The sequence below is a fragment of the Engystomops pustulosus genome, chromosome 9 (genome assembly GCF_040894005.1).
Source record: "Engystomops pustulosus chromosome 9, aEngPut4.maternal, whole genome shotgun sequence".
NCBI lineage: Eukaryota > Metazoa > Chordata > Amphibia > Anura > Leptodactylidae > Engystomops > Engystomops pustulosus.
The window spans coordinates 29,513,990-29,540,725 of NC_092419.1; the positions used below are offsets into that span (position 1 = coordinate 29,513,990).

General features: G+C 40.8%; 1 protein-coding gene across 1 annotated transcript; it reads left to right on the plus strand.

Annotated features, from left to right (window-relative positions):
- The first annotated feature begins 236 nt into the window (after positions 1-236).
- On the plus strand, positions 237-21,678 carry LOC140077231 (immunoglobulin kappa light chain-like). The gene is made up of 5 exons (XM_072124220.1): positions 237-321; positions 14,921-15,301; positions 16,632-16,970; positions 18,294-18,377; positions 21,403-21,678. Exons 2-5 carry the CDS (start codon positions 15,028-15,030, stop codon positions 21,564-21,566), a joined length of 861 nt encoding a protein of 286 aa, XP_071980321.1. The 5' UTR covers positions 237-321; positions 14,921-15,027; the 3' UTR covers positions 21,567-21,678.
- Positions 21,679-26,736: the final 5,058 nt, after the last annotated feature.

A 26,736-nucleotide genomic window follows, 5' to 3' on the forward strand; every position in this document is an offset into this window, starting at 1 on the left:
GACCCTCCTATATTGGGCTCAGAGCTCTCCAACAGATGTCCAGCTGGCACCGCCTTCATAAGAACCTTTCCTCCAATGAAGTGAGTTTAATACCGGTAGCCACATGAGAGTTGTTTGGTTACAAATTTAACCTCTGACCACATTTGCTTGTCCGATGTTTGTCCTAATCTTCCACCTGTCTACTGGCTTGAATACTGACAATGCAAACCCTAACCTGTATTCTGTTGTTGTGTCTAGGGTCTTCCATATACTTACCAAAGCCGAGGTGTGCTAAGCTGGCATCATTAAACCAACGCACAGGCGCCAGGAGTAGTTGACCAAGTAAGTATAAGTGTTTGTACAATGTGGCCCTGTAGAGCTATTTTATATGCATAATCTATAATCCATAAGCACCTGTACAGTATTTTTCGGACTATAAGGCGCACCGGACTATAAGGCGCACCATCAATAAATGCCTGCTAAAACGTCTAGGTTCATATATAAGGCGCACCGGATTATAAGGCGCTCCTGATTATAAGGATGAATGACCAGCAGGTGGCAGACCTGTGCACAGTTCAAGGCAGCTGTTGTCTGTAAGTACTGTTCATATATAAGGGGCACTGGACTATATAAGGCGCATCTTTGATTTCTGAGAAAATCAAAGGATTTTTAATGCGCCTTATAGTCCGAAAAATACGGTAAGTAGTTTATTGCCGCAAATTACTCTAATAGTTTCCTTTAAACAGGTGAGTTTCTAGTTTTATGAAAAAAATTACCAAAATCTATTACACAGTTTGTGCGATGGTTGGGAATTTCGTACACAGTATTTACACTGTCAGCGGGCCAATAGAGTCTTGCCAACACCAAGACCGTTTTTTAATAAAGAAAATTTTTTGTGAAATTGATGTCAACTCAATATAAGACACAAGTTTGATACAAAACAAAGCGCAGACACGTGATCTGTTATTTCCTACAAACTGTTTCAATTAAATTCTTCTAATGTTTTCCATGGGATAGTTTACATTGTTCATTTTATGTAGCCCTTTCTCGGAATCTTTTTCCATTTATCCATCGCCTTCTCGGTGTGTCATCTTCTCTGGCAGGCTTTTTCACCTTGAAACGGCCAAGGTCGTCGGTTCATTCGGAGTGCACTGGATGAGCCCAAACATGTTAGTATGCTCGCAAATTTACAAACAAAATGTTAATAAATTGCTTTTGACATCACAACATCGCACTGTTGTTGATACAGCTGCACAGTTCTGAAGTTTATGCCAAAAAAAAAAAAAATAATTCAATGCTCACATTTTACAAACAGCTTGCAAAATAAGCTAATTGTCCCCCAGATAGATTATTGTTATGAAAACCTCATGTGACATCTGCAAAGCTTTTCAAAGTCTAGGACAATAATCTGGATCCTGATCGTGTCCTCCTATCTGGCTCGGAAAGGAAGAGATCGGTGCCCATATTTTAGAATTTCTCACGGTTCAGATGATTAATTCTTTCTCTTAGCATTACAGTCCATATTCTGGTGGAAGGAAGGAAGCTTAGCTGGGATGTTTATATGTTCTGTCCTGTCTGATACATCTTGGTAATTCTCCCAGTGGCTGAAAATCTGGCAAGAGAGTCCCAAGTGGACCATGAGAAAGTCTCTTTAGACTGTATGTCCATCTGCCTTCTACATAACTAGAAGTTCTCAGTGATGACTTCAGTATGGAGATACAAGCTCCCATATTACAGTCTGAACTATGATTCATTACTGGCATTTTTCTGCTAGGAAAGTAATGTAAGCATACAAAAGGTTAATTATGCTCTGTGCCCTTTGTAATGTCTGGATATCTACTGTGACGTATAAGAAGAATTTGTATATATATATCAGGGCAAAGTCTGTTACAGTTTGTAGATCACCGATCTACAATGGACTTCACCCCCTATATGATATGCATAATTCCATAGATCCGCAGGTACTGTAGCCTCATTGAGATTAACAACCAGTTAAATGACATCTACCACCAGACTGTATGTAAATGAGCCTGAGGGGCTCCAAGCTCCATTAACACCTGTGGAGCCCTGAGCCCCTCACGCTCATTTGCATACAGTCCTTCATCCCGGTAATCGATGCTCTTTAATGCACTAGCAAAAAAGCCAAATTATATAGAACTTTCCCCACTCACTTATTGTCTTGACTACATTCTCTATGCTTTCTTAACATTTTTCTTAAGGTTTGCACCCCAAGGTTTTACTTACTTTTTGGCAAATTAAGGAAACTTTGAAATTGACATTAGTTACTATCAGTTGGCAGCATGTTGTAGAGAAATGCACTGTGATTTCAAAAATGCCTTTGTTATTACTGTCCGTTATGCCATGACTCATAAATTCCCATTTTAATCCATATGCTAATGAGGCAGTTGGTGCACCCAAAACCCTGCACTCTCTGCTAATGAGACTCTGCACCCAGAGCAGTGTTGTTCACTAGTCTCACTTTCATATAAGCAGGAGATTTGTCACATGACAACCATAAGCCTTGGAAGCCGAAGGAAGTGTTTTAGGTGGGCGTAGCAGTGCTCTGGTTCCTGAGGACACAATTTAGGTGCACAGACTGCCTCATTAGCATACAGATTAATCTGAGAATATCTTGGAAAATTAAAAAAAAATTCTCTTGGGAATAAATAAGGTGGAACTGTGTACTGTGAAATGTCAGCAGACATTGTACAAAATAACTTGATGCAAAAAAGATAGTTATTGCAATCGCTTTCAGTCATTATTCCTCTGCAGCCTGGGCAGAGCACAAAGGTTGAAATCCACTAGAAAAATCCAGAGCAATAATTCACAGGCTGCAATATCCAAAAAATTGAGGTGGCTTGTTAAAAACCGAAAGAACTGAAGCCCCAAGAAAGGCTGGATCGGTAATGTGCTGTTGATGTAATATAAATGCTGCCAACCTGAAAAACAGAGTATAAGTCAATTTTTTTAAGCTTTTCAATAAACGTTTTCATAGACAATTTGGAATTGAATACTCAATGTGCACAAGGTTAAGTAGTGAAGTTGAAAATTTTCAGTAATTCCTGTAGGTTTCTATCAGCTTTTACTGCACTTTTGCACTTTGCTAGAAATAATACCCATAGCCATTACATAAAGAGGCCTCATTCCCAAGTTTGGAAAAAGCATCTGTTTCATTGTTACAAATCTCACCCAGGAATAAAACTCTTGACCTTTTGTCGCCTGAGCAATATGATCCTGGTACAACCACCTGCGTATTAGTCACAACGCATCTGTAAAACAGATATGTAATATAGTGACATTGATGTAAAGGTTCACATGTGCAGCTGCGAATGACACAATTGAAAAGGTGGACTTGAAAATCCGAAAACTTATGGGCTGTAAACATGCTCGATTTCTAGGAATGTTCCACAATAGCTGATGATACTGTGCGAAGCATTCGGTATAGGTCCTAGAACTTGCCTCCATAGGGTTGTGTATTGCTGACAGAAGCACCATGATGCACATCCAGTGCCATCATTGAAGGGCACATTAAGACTGGCATGGAACCTGGGCTTTATGAAAATTGTGGGCCTGCAACCTAATTTGCCTGTGTAGGTCATGTGATCACCACTAGTTTGACTGTAGTTGGTTGGTTGCAGTGCATCCAGTATGGACAGTGTTGTTGTGTGCAGGGGTGGCAGTTACACACATTGGGGCACATTTACTTACCCGGTCCCTCGGAGTTCCCGAAAGTGCATTGTCCATCTGGAATGCACTCTGCCACGATTCACTTTGACCGTGCGCCCGATTTCCTGCATCTGATGCTTCCCCGCTCAGGTCCGCCGGGGTTCACCTTCTTCCTGGTGCATGTAAGTGCTTGCCTTGCGACACAATTTTGCAGTTAAATTCCACGGTTTGTGCAAATCCATTGGATCATCCGACGCCCCCCCCCCCCATTTGTGTCGCATTAAAAAACCGGCACGATTGCGCCAAAATCCGATCGCGTGTGCCAAAAACCCCTTTTAAATCCCCGTCTCAGCGGCGCAAATTGGAAATCGTCGGGATGTCCGACGAAAGTGCGGTCTGCGGGGCCCTTAGTAAATGAGCCCCAATATTACTGTGGTAACAGAGCAAGAAAATCTGTTACATTATTGCTGGGAGTGGAGCATAAGAGGGAGGAGGAGTTACTTAGAACTAAAGGATCATGGGAGATGTAGTTGTAGATGGCGGCCATAACATTTTGTGAATCATAAAATCAAACTATGTAAGCTACATATTGTGACTAATGACATTGAGTTTTGTTATGTTCATTTATTTATAGCATCATGGGTTTTTGTATCAGACATTAATATTCCCGAAATACTCCTTTAAGCAACAGAGGTTTAACGTATCTGTTAAAAATCCCATTGACATCAATGTAAATTTTGTCATCCGTCAGCTAGACAGGTATCTGATATCCATGTGTTTTTTTCGAATGGAGGAAAAGTGCTGCAGCCACCCTCATTTTGTCCGTCCAAAAAATGCACGGATAATGGATAACGGAACAAAACGGATGCCACAAAATTTCCATTAATTTTTTGATTGATACGTTAAACCTCCGTTCTTTACTATTTTTTGAACGTAGGTTAGGAACGGATGTTTGAAGTGCACTGTGACCTTAGCCTTACCTCCTATTTAGGTAAGGGATAACTGAGGAAGTGAACACTAGATGGCAGTCTACACGCCCATACAGCAGCTGTGACTTGCAAAAAGCTGGGGCTTATTAAATCTCATGGAAGTAGGATGTGAGTGAGCATTATCACTTGCTGGAGAAGAAAGCAGCATTGATTCCAGAGTCAGTGGTTTCCTGAACTGACTAATACATCAACTTCAATCTTCATTTAGCCTCTTGTATAACGTGTAATGCATTTGCAAAGACAATGCTGCAAGATCTAATGAGATACAACAGATTCTATTCAGTTCTGATAAGTCCGGTTGGATCTGTCACCGCCTTGTGATGTCACTGCACAGCATCAAGTCCACTCCTGACGAATAGCAATCATAATCATAAGCACTCAAATGTTATGTAGGTTATGGGAGATACTTTAAAAAACATATAAAATAACATATAAAATGTGCACAAACAGCCATCATGGTTGTAAACATGTAAGCAATATTCCGACCTTGGAGACTTTCCGACCAATAAAAGTATTGTATTACACTGAGTCCAGGACCGGGTCTAGGGCAGCCGGGCTGGATTAACAGATTCAAGGTACCAACACAACCGGGCACATTTACAAAGAGCAGTGCAGTGTGTTCTATGTGCAGTTTGCCTGTGTATAGTATAGAGGGCGCCAGATTCAGGATTTCTGTAGACCGTTGTGCATGAATCTGGTGCTCCCTGCACTGCCCCGACAGTGCACCTTTAATGTGGGGGGTGCAACTAATTTCTGTCAGACTTTGCATGTTAAATCTGGCGCATGGTACGAGTGAGCACCGGAACACCCCCTTCAGTGCAGAAATTTGTGTCGCATGAAGCCTTGTGCAGCTGCCCCACAAAATGGTTGCATGCAACACAATAGTGGTGCAGACACTTCTTATATACCTGTGCAAGTATTTTGCACCTAAAAGAACCTGCAAAGTCCAACAGAAAACTAGACAGAGCACTTTAGTAAATGTGCCCCAATGGTACTGTTCTGCCTCCCAATGATCCTGATTTCTATGGGATGCATAAGCATAACAAGCTACGGCTCCCAACATGGTGGGGTGTAACACATATTTGTATGTTAGGCTACATTCACACGGACGTATGAAAACGTCCGTATCCGTACCGTACCGTACCGTACCGTTTTTTTACGGATTACATACGGCCACATTCATTTCAATGGACAATACGTCTGACCATTTATATTGCCGTTGTTAACTCCGTTCCGTACCGTACCATATACTAGCCGTATAAAAATATAGAGCATGTCCTATTTTCTCCCGTATTTCAGTTCCGTATGCCCTAGAAGTCTATGGGGACGTATAAAATACGGGTTACATACGTGCTGCATACGGATGAAAAACGTCACGTATATACGGCCCGTAAATACGGGACTGGAGAAATCATACGGTCGTGTGAATGTAGGTATTTAACACAAACACCATGGGATTGTTCAGAGTTGGCTCTTACTGTTGCTAGGTAAGGGAGGCTTTTTCTTGTACTTCGAAACTCTTTACTTCCTGACTCAGCATCCAGAGTGTCAGTCTTATGCACTCTTGTAGTCTTTTCTTGTTGCAAATATCTAATTGCTGGCCTATCTAATTTTATTTAAAACGGTCTAATTCTTACTGTCGTGGACGTACTGCTGTATATATATATTTATATATCTCAGGAATTGACACACATGTGTGAGTGGTATAGGACTGAAGACCCTTCTCCTTATATCTAAGGGTGCTGTCACACGTCGCGTTTACTGCATGCGTTTAAAAACGCATTGCTACAGCTGAAGGGATATTTCCTTAATTAAACAGCTGTTAACGCTTGCGTTTACAAAACGCAAGTGTTAACGCATGCGTTAACATCGCGGTTAACGCATGTGGTTGTTAACACATTGTTAACACAATGCGTTAACCGTGATGTTAACGCATGCGTTTTGTAAACGCAAGCGTTAACAGCTGTTTAATTAGGGAAATATCCCTTCAGCTGTAGCAATGCGTTTTTAAACGCATGCAGTAAACGCGACGTGTGACAGCACCCTTAGGGGTAGTATCAAACTACCGTATATACTCAAGTATAAGCCAAGTTTTTCAGCACTAAATTTGTGCTGAAAAACCCTAACTCGACTTATACTCGAGTCTATAAAAAAAAATGAACACTTTATTCGGGTCACCTCGCGATGCCGGCGGCTCACAAACAATGGTGTCAGCAAGCGGCTGACGTCATTCTGTGTGCCGGCCGAGCGCGGAACGTCCTGAGAAGGAGCCAAAGAGGAGCAGAAGAACCTGAAGAGGACTGAAGGACCAGAGGTGGCAATGGAGCATCGGAAGCAGAAGAGGGCCTAAGGGGGACGTCGGAAAGGTAAGTACAGTGTTAATTTTTTTTTTTTTACTATAAGGGCTAGCAGATTATATACTCCAGGAGGCTGGCAGGCTATATACTGGGAGGCTGTGACCAATGCATTTCCCACCCTCGGCTTATACTCGAGTCAATAGGTTTTCCTAGTTTTTTGGTTAAAATTAGGTATCTCAGCTTATACTCGGGTTGACTTATACTCAAGTATATACAGGTATGTGGATGGTTGGCTATGAGTGATTCAGAAGCCTTGGGTCCAGGCTGGAATTTTATAATCCACTTTTGGTCACTTGAGCGGGTCCACCTTCTCCTTGCGGATCACATCTGAACTCCCTGGTACTATGTTGCATATTTGATGCCAGCACATGGTGTATCCGTTGCAAATGACTCCAATTTTAAATTATATTCAGCCTTTTTGATAAATTTTTTTAAAGTCAAAACTAGGAAAACAATATGCATGGAGGCTGTTATGCAAGGTCTGGGAACAGACAGAGGTGTTTGCTGATGAATAATGTGTAATCTGGAAAGAAAAACATAGATGCAAAGTGAGTGGAGTAATAAAGGGCCTTCAGACAATGCACAGGTGTCAAGCCTTAGTTGAGATTGCCTTAGGCTTTTTGAAGTTATCACAGGTTGTTTTTGAGTTTGTTTCAGCTCCTTATATGGTCAAATTTTGGTGTTGAACGCAGGAAATAATTGATGTAGTTGAGAAAAGGCAGGTGGGGGGTGTGTGAAAAACAAATACTGAAACAAATACTTGGTTGTGATGATCTTTGTCACAGAAACAAAGCACAATGGAAAACCTGGTCTCCTTTCTTCTCTGTGTAACAGGTAAGTAGATGGTACAACAGTGAAGTTTTTTTTTTTTGGTTATAATTCATAGTTTATACGGTTGAAAAAAGACGCTTGTCCATCAAGTTCAACCAAGGAAGGGTAGGGATTGGATGAGGAAGGGATTTAGGGGAAACAATCCTATATAGCATAACAATCAATGTTATTTAGGTGTAAAAAGGCATCTAGACCCTTCTTGAAGCTCTCTGCTGTCCCTGCTGTGACCAGCGCCTGAGGCAGGCTATTCCCCAGATTGACAGTTCTCATAGTAAAAAAGCCCTGTCGCCTCCGGTGATTAAACCTTGGTTTCTCCAAACGGAGACAGTGCCCCCTCGTCTTTTGATTTGATTTAATCTGAAACAACTTACCACCATATTTTTTGTACGGACCATTCATATATTTATATAAATTAATCATGTCCCCTCGTAGTCGTCTCTTTTCCAGACTAAATAAATCTAGTTGTTTTAATCTTTCCTCATAACTAAGACCCTCCATACCCAATGTTTCATACCATCAGCAAAATAACCAAATACAAACAATATTAAATATAGATCATCCTTGTACAGGCAGTCCCTGGGTACATACAAGATAGGTTCTTTAGGTTTGTACTTAAGTTGAATTTGTATGTAATTCGGAACAGGTGTAGTTAATAATTGTCCCTGCAACAATTGGATTTTTTAAATTTTTTGCTGTAATGGGACCAAAGATTATCAATAAAACTCCATTACAGACACCTTACAGCTGATCATTGCAGTCTGGGACTACAGTAACATCGAGAGAACTTCGCAGAGGTCACATTGGCTAGAGAGCTCAGTCACCGAGAAGTCACGGATCTTCTATAGTTTTTTTCAATACAGAAATCGGCCATTGTGTTTTATAGTTTCTACATCTAAAACACTGCCCATTTTAATATTCTAACAAAAAGTATGAGCACAATGTTAGATTTTGAGAAATAGAATATATCATTCATCATTTTAAACTAGGAATCTTTTTTCTATACATTTGTTGTGGAGAGTTAACTTTTTTAATGTGCAACAATAAATATTTTAAAACATGTTTTTTGAATGTATAATTCTAAGAAATAACAGTTTGTAAGTACAGGCAGTCCCCGGGTGTTACGTACAAGATAGGTTCCTCAGGTTTGTTCTTAAGTTGAATTTCTATGTCGAAACTGTATATTTTATAATTGTAGATCCAGACAAATTTTTTTTTTTGCCCAGTGACAATTGGAGTTTCACAATTTTTTGCTGTAATGGGACCAAGGATTATCAATAAAGCTTCATCACAGACACTTTACAGCTGATCATTGCAGTCTGGGACTATAGTAACATCCAGAGAGGTCACCAGAGGTCACAGTGGGCAGAGAGGTCTGTCTGTAACTAGGGGTCATCTGTAAGTCGGGTGTCCTTAAGTAGGGGACCGCCTGTAAAGGGAACTGTTTAAATTCATTTTAATGGAGAGAAAGAAATACTCATAAATGTGAAGCCATTGTCAACCATTTTCATTAATTGGCTTATTGTCCATTGTTTTCTCTACTTTTAAAGCTGACTGGGCACCTCTTAAATTTGTTCAACTATTTTCCTTTCTTTTATAGAAATTATTTATTATTTAAGTAAAAATTACTTAAAATAAATGAATAACATTAGACTAAAGACTTAATATATATAAGTAATGAATGTGGATTCAAGATATAGTTCACATTTAGTATTTATAATTATTAATGTAACTTTAACCTCTATTGAGAATATTTTTGGCCTTAAGTACCACATAGGTTTTATTTTTCAATATCACTATTTTTATAAATTAATTTGAATATTTGAATATGTTTTTAATATTTTTTTTCTTAATGTTCCCGTTGCATTTCTCAAAGGCATTAATAAACTTTTGTTCATTTATTTTGAGGACAAAAACTACATTAAAAGTTATCAATTCCATCATTGTTTTTTCCCCAGTATTTTTATGTTTACTAAAAAAAAAAAAACATTTTTCTGGGAAAAATTTTATTTTTCCATGTTGTATGTTGATTTTTAAGAAAACTTGTCCAGCATCATCAATAAGTAAATCACCTATAGAATAAGGATTGTATACAGGATATTGAATGCATTATAGAATTCAATATTTTAATTGACTTGCTTTTTTGTCAACATTTGCACCAATCTTTTTACGGAGTTAGAAAATTGCTAATTTGTTATAAGATTTAACTTGTTAAAGTTGTTGTAAAATAAGTTGTAATTCAACACTTTTCATCAGTGGACCGTGGACCTATATGTCTATGTAAGTGGTTGCTGCATTGGGCTATACAGCTATCGGCAGGTGATTTATGTCAACAGAGAAGCTGGATCTCCGAACTTGGACAGACCGCTGCACTCCTGCTCCAGCAGCAATGATCAGTGTTGGCTCACTAATTGTTGCGATTTAGTAATTTCTATAATGCTGTTTATTGTAAAGGAGGGGGCTCTTTCTCCTTCACCATCGACACCCGATTACTAAAACACATCTAGTATATAAAGCTGAGTGTATGTGTATGTGTTTGTCCGCTAAAATAATCTGCTATGTCACATTTACAATCACCAAATTTTGCACAGCCACTTTCTGTGACTCAGGATTCGTCATAGTCTCGGTTTTCAGTTGAAATTTGCACTTTGCAAAATACACTTACCCACCATATACAGGAGCCATTGTCTGCTGCTACTGTGGCAGCAAGCAACCAATCACAGCTCAGCTTCTAGCAACCAATCACAACTAATTTTCTATTTTGCCACAGGTCATTAATATGAGCTTTGCTTGGTTTCTATAGGCAATGAGTATAAGGCAGTTTACATATGAGTTATATGTGAAGTGATATATGAGTATTAGGAGGTAATATGATAGATAGTACCACACTGTCCAATTATTTGCCAAAAATATGCTTAGCAACCTAACTGCCTAACTACATGTACCATTGGGGGAGTTTAACAACGCCTTCTCTGCCAGTTTGGCCCCTTATAAGTCACTTTGGGCAAATTGTATTTACTTTAGCAGAAAAATCCACCAGGTCAGACGGATCTTTATGTGCTAAATAATTGTTTTGTCAACCCATTCTATTTTGTTATAGCTAAGAGAATAGAATAGAATAGAATAGAATGCTTTATTGTCCCCATAGGGGAAATTGACTTTGTCACAACGACAGCAGCAACACCCCCATTCATAATCACAGATATACATATACAGACAGAGTAAGATACAAAATACTTTACATATAAATATAACAATTATTTAAAAAGAATCAATAAAAAGTATAAAAAGAAAAATAACACCGTGGTTACATATTAATTACTTGCCCATATTAACTAATGCAATTGCCCTCGGTATAAAAGAGTTTTTAAAACGATTCGTTCTACATTTCATGTGCAAAAACCGATCACTAAATGTGCTACGTTGACCCATCAGTGTGTTATGTAATGGGTTCTTCTCATTACATACAATGGATTTAAATTTGGAGAGCATACGTGCACACAAGACTGACTCCCAATCCTCTGTCTTAGTACCAACAATTGAGTTCACCTTCCTGACCAATTTCTTAAATTTGTTCAGGTCAGTCGTGCGAGCATTATTTCCCCAACATACCACCGCATAAAATAAAACACTTCCAATTACAGACTGGTAAAAGGACAGCAACATCCTACGGTCCACATCAAAGGACCTGAGCGATCTTAAAAAGTACAGTCTCCCGGACGCCTTTTTATACAATTTCTCTGAATTTATATGCCACAATAACTTATCATCCAGATAAACACCCAGATACTTATAGTTTGTGACGCGTTCCACTGCGACACCCCTAATCTTCGTAGGCTCACCATCAGTATCACGTTCTTTCCGGAAACTGATTACCATTTCCTTGGTCTTAGATATATTCAATTCCAAACCATTTGTGTCGCACCACTCCGAGAACACATCAATGGTCGACCAGTATTCAGACAGATCTCCCTCCTTTATACACCCTATTATCGCAGTGTCATCCGAATACTTCTGCAAGAAACACTGATTTCTATTTTTTTGAAAATCTGCGGTGTAGATGGTAAATAAAAACGGGGCAAGAACAGTCCCCTGTGGGGCTCCAATATTACTCACAACCACGTCCGACACCGTGTTTCCAATTTTCACCTTCTGCGGTCTTAATATCAGATAATTAAAGATCCACTGAATTAGGCCAGAACCAACCCCCATTTTACCCAATTTCTGACATAAACGTTTCGGGATAATCCTATTAAAGGCACTCCCAAAGTCGAAGAACATTATCCTGATCTCCGACCCCGGCTCGTCCAGATGCATGTATACCCTGTGGAGCAAATAAAGAATCGCATCCTCCACACCCAGACGTGGTTGGTATGCAAATTGTAAAGGGTCAAGATACGGTTCAACTACTTCAGCAAGATGTCTCAAAACAAAACGCTCAAAAACCTTCATGATTATTGGTGTTAACGCTATCGGGCGGTAGTCATTTGGTTCTCTCGGAGCCCTGACCTTTTGGACCGGAATAATGCACGACGTCTTCCATAGCGACGGAACCACTGCAGCTGAAATACTACGATTAAACAGTTCACAGAAAACAGGGCCAAGTTCCCCAGAGCACATTCGAAGGATCTTCGCACTTATGTAGTCCGGACCTGTCGACTTCCTAACCTTTAATTTCTTTAGTTCACATATTACATCCTCTGCCAAAATTGAGAAACCAACATCATTATTGGCTATACTTCCCAATATAGCATCCTCCTCGTTAGTGTCCCCATCCCAAGCAGTACATGGGTTCCCTGCCCCTGTACTAAACCGATTAAAGAAGGAGTTCAAGGCATTCGCATTATCTCTATCCCCTGAAAAACCATCCATCTTTGCTTGCATCCCTGTTATTAATTTCATACCCTTCCAGACCTCACTGACCTGGTTGGCAGCCAATTTGCTTTCCAGTTTCTCCTTATATCTGTTTTTACATTCACGGATCATAACTTTAACCTCCTTCAGTAATTCCCTATACAGGTCCCCATCCTTTACCTGGAATGCTTTATGTTTCCTCTTCAAAAGAACTTGAAGCTCTTTAGTAACCCATGGTTTAGAATTAGGGTATTTCCTAATAGTCTTCCTAACGGGGGCAGAGTAACTGGACGATAAGCATCATTAACATTGACCAACAACAAATCCAAAACATTCTCTCCTCTGGTTGGATTGATGACATATTGCCAGAACTTTGGAAATAATTTTTTCCCGTCCACGTGATTAAAGTCACCCGTGACGATTATCAGACCATCCGGGTACCTAGTTTGCATATCTCCAACCACAACTTGCAAAGTGTCACTCGCGATTTCTCTGTTTGCAGAAGGGGGGATATATGTGACAATCACCACAACTACTGTAAATTCCCTTGGTAGATATATAGGTCGGATTGCTACTGCCAAGATCTCAATGCTGACCTCGAATCGTTACCTGTCCCTTCGGACACCAAGAATCGTTGGTATATACCATTACACCCCCTCCCCGACTTTTACCACTTAGCCCAGACCTGTCCAACCTAAAGAGACTAAACCCTGGTAGGGACACCGATGCATCACTGATGTTTTCGTGCAGCCACGTCTCTGAGAAACACAGCAAGCAGCAGTTAGAGATGGACTTTTTATACATAACCAGGCTTTGCAACTCATCAATTTTGTTCACAATGGACCGGACGTTTCCTGTCAATATGGAGGGAATAAATGGTTTCATCCCTCTCTTTGATATTTTACACTTCCTTCCACCCTTACATCCCCTATACCGTCTCATCACTTCTTTAGGTACCCATGGTCTTCTGAGACAACCCTTTGGAATTCCTTTCTTGATACCAATTAACATGTATCTTGACCACACAATTCTTAAGTTCCCATTATCCACCTTATTTATACTGCGCACTACATGTTCTATCCCATCAGCTCGATTACGGACATTACTGTTATACCCAACTTTATACTGCTCAAGGTTACTGGTGTTAGTACAATTAGTCCCCCTGACATCTTCACAAGATGACAATACAGATGCAGGTCGACCGTACCTTGGCCACTTCAGAGTGTCTTCACAACTAAGTTCATGAACCGAACCGTAATCCTCGGACCTGGCCAGACAAGGCAGAGACCCATAAACTGAGTTTTTACCATATACCCATTTAGGAGCTAGCGGTACCCCGTCTGACCCCTTCGGGATCCCATCACTGGCCATAGTATAGTCCGTCTCGGTTTTATTCCTATGGCAGCTACCCGAACATCTTCTGTCCGGAGTATTCCCATTTAAGAACCGAGGGGCCTCATACTGATAGCCGACAGGCCCCATACAGGGGGAGGTTACATCCCGGAAACCAGGATCATCCCTTACCCCCCAAGTAGCCAAGACATTTGGGCGACCACCATTGCCCCCCAGGTTCTGGACTCTCCAAGGGCTTTTACCTTTGCTGACATATCCAGAATCTAAGGCTACGCGCTGTCCATCAAGGCACCATGCATCTCCAGATTGCCCTTCCTGTACATCCAGGTTCAATGTAGAGTCCTGCATCAGATATTTCCTATCCCGAGCTAGTTTATATATAAATAAAAACGACAAGTAATTTTGAGATTACATTCTCTACAGTAAGTAACATGCAAGTAACTTATAATTATTGGAATGCCACAAATTTATATTTTCCTTGTTTTATGTTTTTTTTTTTAAATACATGCTCCTGGTAACTTTGTTAAACAGGTATTATAAAAGGACAGCTATGGGCATTTGTTAAGGCCTTATGCTTTCATTATTGATTTATGTGATTTATGTAAATTACCTATAGAGGCTACTGGGGCCTGTCTAATGGCCAGCAGCTAAGGCTACTACACAGTAGCCTCTTCCTGTTCTGCTTCCTGCTGCATCCCTGCTTTGCCTCCCGCCCGCCGCTGCTCATGTCTGCGCATGGACAGTAAATTCCCGATTGGCTCCAGCTTATGTGTAGCCCGTCGCATACGTGTTGCTGTCTTCATCAAATACGTGCCGTCGCTGTGCAGAGACTGATGCCTATGGAGAGTGGCCAACCATCATTGATGATGTCACTGTGTTTCCTTTCTATGGCAGGTCTTATCGCTCCTGTGGATGTCCGTAAACCTTTTGCAGAGCCCTCTCTGGAACAGACACTTCCATCCATTACCACTGCAAGAAAAAACCCTACTCTGAAATGCATCATGAGAGGTAGCAAGGTTTCATATCATGTATTATCATGGTATCGTCAAAAACCAGAAAACCAAATAGAGTTCCTCATGAGTCACAAAATTAAGAGTCGCCCTATCTATGGAGAAGGAATCACCGAAAGGTTCATTCCAGAAATTGATGAATTTTCAAATACCTTCACAATGACTATTGGAAATGCGGAGAAGAATGACGAGGGACTCTACTACTGTGCAGTTTGGTTCTCTAACCATTATATCTTTGGAGAGGGCACAGAGGTCAAAGTCCACGGTATTAACAAATTATTTTTTAGATATTTGAAATAATTTTAAATTTTGTACTGTGCCATCATTTCTTGTGTTTTTTACAAAGCAAAACATAGCACATTTGCAGTAGACCTTTTGTTTTAGTATGGTAAACTAAGAAGTAGTATCCTTACCCACAACTTCTTAAGACATATTTTAACAACTTTAAAGATATGTTCACATGCAAAGATTTCAATTTTAGGGCCCCATCTGCCATTAGTACCATGCACTCACGTTGGTGGAAGTAGAGATTCCCTCCCTCTTAAACCACATAAATGCCACAGTCTCTTTTGACCAAAGCATCTAAAGGATTAAGAAGGCAGAAGAAGCACAACAGGCAAAAAACGACTGTCACATCAGTAATTCACACCTACAAATGTCAGGGTTTTTTTGGGTGGTCTTAAAGGACATCTACCACAAAGATAAATTATTGAGGAGGAGAGGAAAAAATTGTGAGGGATTATCTAGAGCTTGGCGCCAAAATGGTATGCACAAAATGGGGGAAGGGGATATTGGAGTGGAGTTGCAGCGTCACGCCCCGGAGCTGGATGTGGATCCAGATGTATTGTGCAGAAATAGAGAAAAAACGGGGTCAAGGAGTGAGACGCGCTACATCCAAAGTGTGTTGTTGATTATTTTCATTAGAATTATGACGCGTTTCAACACCGTAATGGCGTCTTCATCAGGTCAAACACTGCAGGGGGTCCTGCGGTTTCACGTGGCAGATGCTGTGCTGCCTAGGTGTCCGATCCGCTGCGTTCAGTGTAGCGGGGAAGAGGGCTGCGTGCTGTCACTGGCGCGGGATGGACTGAACACTTTGGATGTAGCGCGTCTCACTCCTTGACCCTGTTTTTTCTCTATTTCTGCACAAAGATAAATGATTGTAACCCAAACACACTGACATGAGGGGTGTACCCCCTCTGGAAGGATCTGCTCTTCTATAAGCTTCCTATGTACTTTTTTTTTTAAGACTTTCCAAATTATGCAAATTACCCTGAGGGACTCCAGGCTCTATTAACACCTCATTATCACAATTCTATAAGGCTTTTCTTGCAAAACCCAAAGCATATGAAGCTTAAACAAGATTGCATCCTGCCAGAGGGGCACACGTCAGTATGTCAGTGTGTTTGCTTTAAATCCTTCATCCTGGTGGATGGTGAAGGGGTTAAACACGTCACGTACCAAGGGGATGGTCTCCCACTGTTCATTAAGTTCACCTTCATCAATGAATGTTTCCTTTATATGCTTCATAGTGGATTCATACTTTAAAATTACTTCAACACTAAAATTTAGATACATTGTGTGTTATCTCCTAGAAAGTCAAGAAGTTCAATCACCATCCATGATGATCTTTGAGCCCTCCCCTTTGGAGATGCAGTATTATCATACAGCCACGTTCCTCTGCTTTGTTGAGAGTTACTTTCCCAAGCCCTTACGGATTAAGTGGTTTCTCAATAACAAACCTTTGCCTCCAGAGTTCTTCTCTTTCCAAGACTTTCAGAATACAGACGATTCATTCTGCCAAACCTCTTTTGTTACTGTACCATTGAGACTATGGAAGAAAGGAGAGGAGGTTACATGTCTGCTGCAACATGAATCAGGTGTACAGACTCGGAGCATTATATCCACTGGACAGCATGACGTTTTTTGGGAAGGTAAAATTAAAGCTGATCACTGTTGTTGCCTGAAAGGTTGAAACACTCTGAGATTGTCTTTTACTTTTTAACAACTTACAATTGCACGTCCTCTAGTTTTATTAACTTTAAAAACATGCAAAAACATTTATTTTTCCTCAAAAGTAGGTTACTTTTTAAAATGAAAAACTAAACATTTTACTCGTTATTTCATTTATAATGTATATTTTAAAAAAAGCAATAAAAATAAAAAAAAGTTGGGAAAAAAACTAAACATAAAACAATAAAAATATAGTAATAATTTCTTACAGTTAACATCTTCTTTTAAATTACAAAATATTTAGTTAAGTGTAATCTATTTATTCCAAAAAAAAACAACCTCCCAAAAAAGTATTAGAGCTCAATTATAACTCCTATGTACGCTAAAATTTTGCAAATTAAACTGGATGGGGGCTTTAAAAAAGAAGTGGCAAAAAAACCAAAAACATTTTATCAAAAGATTCCATCATATGGTCAATTAAAAAATTTTTAAAACGCAAAAACGAAAACAAATTTATCATTTTTCTCATACCTCTAAAAGTAAAGAGTTTATAAAAGTAAATCTCTGCTTTATGTATTCCATACCATGGAAAAATGCAGCTCATTACGCAAAAGGCAAGTCCTTACACAGCAACATCACTGGTAAAATAAAAATGCAATGGGTCCTGTTAGGAGACTATGAAAAAACAAAAAAAATGCTTGAACTAAAGGTGCCTGGATATTATATCAATTTGTTTTACAGTAGTATATAGTACCATAAAATAAAGGGAACTTGATTTTTTTTAAGACAACCCCCCCCCCCTTCCGGTAATATAGTTGAATAACACTCAACCTTAAATGCGTCCAATCTGGACTAATGAAATCCTGCTAGGGAAAGGCTAGTTTGTAGCCGAATTTAATGCAAAATGGTAAAGTCTATGTATCGGAGATAGACAGCTGGTTAAGATTAACCTGTGGTTGAACTAAAAATTCCAACCGGGTCCTGAGAACGGTTTCACAAGACATCAGTTTAGCGAGATGTGAGTCTAGTGAGACATATATTTACCACAAAAAAAGGCTTAAAGTTTCACAATGAGTTTTTCTGCTAAACCACATTTTTAGGGGGCTTGTGGTTAAATAATGAGTGTATAGTAACTGCTAATAGTCCACCACAGTCTCCGAAAAGAGAGGATGTTACAGCAGTTATCGCCAGACCCCCATAGTGAATGCTTTTTGGGTATAAACTGTAACCACTGGTCTCGAACCCCAATATATAATATACAGTCTACCCAACAATGTTCATGGGGATATTTATATGTGTTCCAGAATGTGAAGCCTCAAATCTGAGCGCTGAAGACTGGTCACCGACAAAAACTGAAACAGAAGAAAAGACATCAGTGGTATCTCCAGGTATTACTGCAATTATTAGAGAAAATAAAATCAGATATTGTACATAAATTTAGCTTTTGGTCCCACATGAACAAAAATTTATACAGGTTTTGTGGCCAAAAACTATTAATAACTTTTCGGATAGGCCATTAAAGGGGTTGTTAGAGTTATGAAAAAAACAAATGGTGGCCGGGAGGGGGCTGCTTAAAAAAATAAAGATGTACTTACGTTCCGATGCCCTCGAGTTGTCCCTCGCTGCTTTTACTCCGGTCCATGCGCCATGTAAACAAACATGGCCGCCGGAGCAGTGCTGGATTCAGCTTCCGGCCAGACGTGGCTGGCCACGCCCACCCATCCCTATTCACAGCACTGTGTATGTGGGCCAAATGGTTGTCGGGTCCGGCCTGAAACTAAGTCCAGCGCTGTTCTGGTGGCCATAGTAAATAACACCTCTATAGCAAACTGTATCATCAGTGGCGTAAATGATGAGTCGGTGGTACTAGTCTTTTCATATGGGAAAGTGACACCCTAAACCATTTGGGCCTGGTTGCGACCGTACCCTTCGTACTCCCTCTAGTTACACCCCTGAGTATCATTGCCCCCACCAATGACAGTTGACGATGTCACAGCTTATCTACAACTGTGATCTGCACAGAGCATAGACCTCTATAGACCCCACTGGGTCAGCTCTGGTGCACTTCTTCCTATAACCGTCTGCTGTAAGACTGATCACTAGATGATGTTACTAGAGCAACATGACAGTCCCCATAATCTTGGACAGAAAATAGAAATTACTAGTTTTTGGCTAGAAACCCTGTTAACAATAAACATCCAATCAGTCTACATAAAAGGTAAACTCATTAAAGGGACGTGTATAGTGAACTTACTTGGTGTTACTGTTACTATTTCTGTTCAGATCCCTAAATAAAAGTGCACAGTGTTATTATTTTTATGCACTCATGACAATAGCCATTGGCCGGCCCCACACATTCATTTTTGGATCTTTGGTGCTTATTAAGCCATTGAGTTATCTCCTGACAGAGGACATCTGCGTTGCTGATAGACATACATATCCATTTTATCTAAGTGGGTAAATCCCCAGTACGATATAAGACAAGAAGAACATTTATTTAAAATCATAGCCTTTCCAGCTCTCCGGCCTCAATCTGTCCCTGGGCAGTGCAGATGTCTGCTGAGGGAAGGATATCATTTATTCCTCTTCCTACTTATACTCTCTATCCACCCATTTCACTCCCCCTCGGGAGGTGAGATTACAGCCCTGGAATTTCCGAGTAATTTCCAGACCAACAGCTGTTGGAAATGGGGAGAATGTGAATTTTACTTTCTCTGTCCAAATGCTGCACCATGTACTCGCGAAATATAAATGTTTCCAATTTTCTTTTTACATTTATGATACTAGAACGTTAAATATTAAAGTACAGTTTAGATATTTTACAAAAACATAAGTCTTTTGTAGCTTGTGCATATCCCAACACTGTTAATAGTTTGTGCATGGATGCAGTGTGGATACTTACTGATGCTCCTTTCACTTGTGTTGGCGAGACCTAATGGCATCAGTCCCCATAGAAGTGAATGGACAGGCATGCACATACTACTTCTCATATTCCTGTTGTCATGATTGTTGGGGGTCCCATTACTGGCAAGTTATCCCATGTCCTTTAAATAGGGTAAGTGTTATCCATAAGAAAAACCCTTTAGAGGCTCATGAACAATTCTTATTACATTGAAGACCATTGACAGTATGGGGCCAGATTTATCAGGGCGCGTATGCCTAAAGTGTGGCATAAAAGCCCCGTAATAGATGCTGTTTCTGGCCATACACCAAGTGGGCTTGGATTGGCATGAAGACGCCAAAATTAGAAAAAACCCACTGGCACTATATCACATTGGCTATTCATTCAGCCGTCAGCCAAGGACAGGTAACTGTAGAACAATCTACGTTGCTCACCCCAACAGACAAACATCCAAAATGTGAAAAGTAGAAAGTAGAGCGGCACTCACCGGACACATTCAATGTTTTATTAGACAAAATGCAGCATGGTGGAGAGTGGGCAGGCCGCGACAGGCCATTTCATGCTACACAAGCTCCTCGTCTAGCCAACTATATGGTAGGCTAGGGGAAGCGCCTGTGGAATGCAAAACTGCCATTGCATGTTGCGGCTTGCACACTGTCCGACGTGCTTCATTTTACCTAATAAAGCTTTGAATGTATCCGGTGAGTGCAGATATACTTTCTCTTTTTCAGATATTAGGGTGTGGCCGGTGATGCATTCCTGACCTTTTTTTGGACATAAACTATTTCCTACGCCCATTCCGGAAGCACCATCTCCCGGGTGGCCATTGCCTCTTAACAAATCTGGCTAGTGCTGGGGACTGGTGCACATAAATCTCCACCATGGAGCCTGTTCCACAAGATACAAATAAAGCCAAATGTATACAGAGCTCCAATAGAGTGGTATGTAAATTAGTGATTCCTTGGCAAATAAGGGACTTGAAAAATATTTGTTGCGTCAGAAATTAAAGAGTTTTGCAACATCAGTATCTGTTGATAAAATCATATGTCTGTGTATGATGATGTATCATGATGTCATGTCTTGTTAGCCTGGTCCTCGGCTGCATCATGTGCTATCGACAAGTCAGTTTCCGATCATGTGATATGGCCAGGGCCTGGACAGAGAACAAAAGGTACTCAATAAAGCAAATTTTTAGGAAATTACCAACACAGATTGACATATGAATAGCAAAAGCGGTGCAGGACAACTTGGAGTTCTTTATATAAACATTGGGGGCATTTTGAATGGCGGCCTCTGTTTGATCCAGAAGACATCTCTGCCAGGTCTTACCTCGTTAGACCAGGTTAGACCTGGCGGAGATTTTATGCCATTGTCTCTGCCAGGTCTGGAATAGTGGCAGAGATGGATCTTGTTTATTTCCCTTCTCTGACAAAAAATAGTTAATTTGCCTTAACAAGTTATGACCATTTGGACTTGTCCAGTAACATTGTTTTTTTGTATATTTTGTCTAGATGCAGTCAAGCTCCTCCACGTGGCTTTCATCACATACAGTGGTCTACTTTCTGTCAGTGTGTCCTATGGGTTGTTCTTGTCCATCTTGCTTCTTAAGAGAAAGCTGTTCAGGTCCAAAGCTGTGGAAGAAACCATTATTTTTGATCGGCCCAATGCAGAATAAGTTATCAGTGCTTTCACCATTTCAGTCATCACTCAAGTTGTATCAGATACTGGCAAGTGGACTGTTCTACACTTATTGGGGCACATTTACTTACCTGGCCGACGGCGTTCACCCGAAGTGCATTGTTGGAGGACAATGCACTGTGCCGCGATACACAAAGATTGTGTGCCGATTTCCTGCATCTGTCGCTTCCCCGCTCAGGTCTGACATCTTCTTCCCGGTGTATGTAAGTGCATTGGTTGCGACACAATTTGAATATTAATCCCGTGCTTAGTCCGAATGAGTCGGATCGTCTGCCCCCAATTTCTGTCGTATGAAAGCCGGTGCCGCTGCACCAAAATCCGATCTTGTGTGTCACTTCAGTAATATCAACTCATCTTTGTCAGAGACTCGGAGGACTGTTACCATCCACAAAGTTGGGACACTCATATGTATTTTTATCTCAGCCTCAAATGCTTGTGATGCTGAACTGTTTCATATCATTTCATATATTTGTTTTTTCTTTAGGTTTAATTTCTAATTTTAAGTTTTATGCAAACAAAATCAAATAATAAATTGTGTTTTCTTAGTCCATGATGTGTCTGCTATTTGCAAGGCATACTGGGGAGGTGTCAGGTTTATTGCTTTATATCTTTATTGCTTTCTGTTATGTAATGGATTGTCCACAGTATCGTTTACCCAGCGTTCCACAGTCCTTTAATGAAATGGCCCCAATTAATAAAATGTCCACAACAGAGCCTTTTTTTAAATAAATATCAACAGCAGAGCCCCCATTAAAGAAATGTCCACATAAGAGCTCCCTTATTGAAGAAATGTCCTCAGAAGAGCCCCTTTAATTAAATGTCTGCGGCAGAGCCCCCCATTAATGAAATGTCCAAAGCAGAGCTCCCTAGTTAATGAAATGTCCACAACAGAGCCCCTTTAATAAAATATCCAAAGCCCCTCCCCTTTACAGAAATGTCCACATTAGAGCCCTCTTGAAGAAGAAGAATGCTATACTTATCCCCACGCATACACTATGACGTCACACAGCCGCGTAATGTATGTGTGCTGGCAGGAAGAAGAGAAGATTGAGCTGCGGTGAGAAGAAACCAAAAATGAGTATTGCTGGGTTTTTTTTAAAATTGAAGCGGTCTGATCCTCGGGTTTAGACAGCGTGGGCTACTCGTAACCCAAATGCCCAGGGGGCCCGCCCATACCACCTATATAAAGGTCCGCCAGTGCCCACCACCCCCACTTTGGGTAGTCAAACAATGGTTAGACTGCCCTAAAAATAATTCCTTTTGCATTACCCCCCAAAGGCAGCAGTGATCAGTTGATCTGCCCCAAATTACTCCAGTGATAAAAGTTTGTTCAGCCAGGACCCCACTGAAATACAGTCATCCCTTTTAGTTTCATAACAGACAATCCCAGCAGAATATCTCCGGTAAGCAAATTGCACAGTTCCGTAATCCAAAAGTTGCATTGTAGGTTTATACTCAATGCAAGCGGCTGACAACCCCTTAAAATTTCTATTACTCTTACAATTTACAGTATAGGGGATATGTTTTCTCTTTGTCATTTCCCTACACAGAAGGGATGTTCAGCTTCTGTCACAAGAGAATAGATTAAAATTGAGTGTCCTTTAAAGTAGTAAAGATAGACTTTCAGGCCTATGAGTCACTGCCAGCATAGCGATTGCTGACTTTCTACAATCTAATGAACTTTCTCTTCTGTCTGATTATACGCCAGCCAAGTGCTTCCAATCACAGGGTGAGACAGGGGCTCAGCCAGCCCTAACCCAATTACCTTTGATTATATCTAATGGGATGAGGAGTCTAATAACACTTAAGCTTCCTTCCTGTTGTAAGGAATAAGTCCATCTCTATTGCCTGTAAGCTTTTATATACAGTATATATATATACCAATATGCAATCTACTTATCTAATTTTTACTTAAAATGGATGTCAAAAGCATCTCGTAACTAATAGAACATTGCATGTACATGGCAGAAAAAAAATGTAAAATAATTGATTACCAAATATATCAAATTTTCATTCTCAATTATGTTATTTGTTATTCCATGGCGTGTACAGGGAAGCTGGAAAAAAAATCCTAATTTGGTGAAATTGTCAAAACAATGCATATGCGTCACATTTTTGTGGGCTCAGTTTTGACAACTTTCACTGTGCTCTCATAATAACACCTCTGCTTTATTCCTTGATTCGGTACGATCACAGTGATACCAAATTTATGTAGGTTTTGTTGTGTTTTAATACATTTTCAAAAATTAAACAAATGTGTATGAAGACAAAAAAAATTCTAATTTGTGATTTTAACTTTTCCGTTTTTAAAAATTTTTATTATTTTTTAAACTTTCTTTTCTACTATTTTTTAGACCTTCTAGGGTCTGGTCTGGTCTAGGAGGTCTGGTCGTTCCTACCATATACTGCAATACTACTGTATTGCAGTATATGGCATTTTTACACAGTATTCATTACAATGAGCCACTGCTTCACCTGCGGCATCGGAAAGGTGAATACCCGTGATTGGTGCTAGCACCAATAGTGGGTAATAGCGGTTGGTGTTTGCTGCCATATACTGCAAAGCCCACCTCTGTATGAAATGGGCTCATCCCGTGAGCCCTATTCATATAGAGTCAGAACCATTGCGGCGTACATGTACTGCGCAGAGTGTGAAGGAGTCAAAGGCAAAACTGATACATTGGGGGAAATTTATCAGTACTTCTTGCCAGTTTCTTGTATACAAGCACACAAATAATTGCAATATCTTGCTCACTGCATTTATTTTTTCGACTACTCCACATGGGCGTCGAGGGGCGTAGCCACTGGTGGAATGGGCAGGCATGGAGCGTTCCCGCTCACTGCCTGCATACTTTTTAAAAACCTGCAAACGTTTTCCGCAAAAACGATCCAAGGTTGTAATTAACATAGTTTTTTCCAGGTGTTATGGCTGCCCAACAGATCTAAGGTCTTTGCCTCTTGATGTATCCAGTGAGACGAGGTTTAAGGCGTGTCCTTAATTTTACACCAAGCGCCAGTGTATGATAAATTCCTCCATTGCGTTATGCCTAGTGCTCGGACGGTGCATGACCGTCTTATCGAACATAAAGGAGAGAATTCATGTGTCATACATCTGCCATTCAGGTAGGCTTAATACAATGGGTAGGTTTACAAAGTGTCTAAAACATTGACAAACATTCTTTACAGTATAAACTTGAGTACCCATTTATACCTATATCCTCCCCCTCAATTCTGTCTTTCCCTCAGCCTCTCCAATGCTCCCCACCCCTCCACTTATGTCAGACCACCACTGCAAGCAGGTCTCACACTTGCACCGTGAGCTTTGACTTTCTGTCACATGCAATGATGAAGATGGAGCGACCCTCCTTCACTTCTCATCGTGCATGCTTCACATACGCAGTCCCATTGCTAGGCAGTGCGCAACTTATGATGGAGTTTGTGTACTGCCGGCAACTCTGCGTCTAGCCTCCCTCACCGGACTGAGCGGCAATCTCGTGTCTGTGAAGGAAGGTAATTATAACGAGGGGGAACTGTACTTGTAGTAAAGAGTTGGGCACATGCAAATGCAAACCAAGCAAAAATACGAGAGGGCCATGTGCTATACCAAAAATAACAATCTTTATTCAACATAAATGGAACAAATGACATATGCACCAGACCAACAATAAAAACAATTAAAAAGGAAATAATCCTAAAAACTTAGACCCAGGGGAGGTTTGGGCACATGATAATGCCCCTAAAGGCAAATACCTCCCTACCCAGCCCTACACCCAAAGCCTGTCCAGCAAGATGAATCGAGTGACAAAGACCATGAAAAAGTAACATGGCAAGTGCAACCTTGCAGCAAACCAATAATAATAAGATAAGATACAATAATTACCAAGCAGGCCAGGCAGCTAGGGGAGGGACTGGGAGAGCCCCACGCGTATCGCCACACACAGTGGCTTCCTCAGGGGTGAGCACCAGGGGTAGTGGACCCACTGGACCAACGCGGATGATGATGTAAGCGGACACCAGGGACCGGAGTCTAAGTGGCACCCGGTCTTCACCAGAGCCCGCCACAAAGTGGGTTGGACTTGCCACGGTGTTGTACTACCAGGTCGCTCCACAGGCACAACATTGTCAGTTGTGGCAGCCAAGGCGTAGTACAAAGTCCTGAGGCAGAGGCGTGGTCGGGGACAGGCAGAAGGTCGAGACGGGTAGCACAGGAGTCGGGGACGTAATGGTAGGTCAGGACAGGCAGCACAGGAGCGAAGTCAGGAACAAAATCAAGGTCACAACGGGAAATCAGGATAATCGCAAAGGTCTTGGAATACAGCTTTCTCTCAAGCTTGGAAGCACAAATATTTGTCAGGGAACACAGAAAGGGGTTGGGAATTTATTGGAATTGGTAGCCAACCAGCGGCAATTATCGTCACACTGGCTCTCTAAATCTTAGGAAGCCAGCGCGTGTGTGCCCTAGGAGACAAGGATGTGCACGCCGTGCCGCCGGAGTCAGCGCTTGGGCAGTGGAGAGGGGCACTGGTACGCCTGTGACCTGGGAAATTTTTAACACTAACCTTATTTGTGTAAGGATTAGTAGTGTGTCGCTTTGGAATACCTTTAGTGATGGTATCTAGTTTCTGAAATTAGGGTCAGACTAGATCTAGGGACACGGTCATCAAAATATGGAGTTCAGATCAGTTTTTGTGTAATAGTCTTTGTACCATACATGCCCATGATTTGTTTTTCTGTCAATCATCACCATCCTGTACTAGTCATCAATTTTGTGAACACCTAATCCAGTGATGGCCTTTGGAGCTCAGTGTGGTGTGTCATTTCTAAAAATGTCCAATTTTGTGATATTTGTAACTCTAATAACAAAAAGTTCTCTTCCCCTGTATTACTGAGCGGTTCCTGTTGTGGGGACACTGGCAGCAGGATGAGATTTTGGAAGCTGCTATAAGATAATGGTTGGGGTGTAAGGAGCACACGTGCCTGACATGACTTTCCTATGCCCCCTGTAGTCACTGGGATGGACCTAGGTCCACCTCCGGATGCTGTCAGCTTGGTGAGTGTCAGCAAAATTGTTTTGATGTCTCAATTCTGACACGTGTGTCATAGAATAGCCATCAATGTCCTATTCAGTTCCTCCTTTAAATAGTTAG

Coding starts and splice junctions, on each gene's coding strand:
- LOC140077231 (XM_072124220.1), top strand. CDS start 15,028: ATGAGAGGTAGCAAGGTTTCATATCATGTATTATCATGGTATCGTCAA. Junction 16,971..18,293: donor GCATGACGTTTTTTGGGAAG/GTAAAATTAAAG, acceptor TATGTGTTCCAG/AATGTGAAGCCTCAAATCTG. Junction 18,378..21,402: donor GACATCAGTGGTATCTCCAG/GTATTACTGCAA, acceptor TATTTTGTCTAG/ATGCAGTCAAGCTCCTCCAC.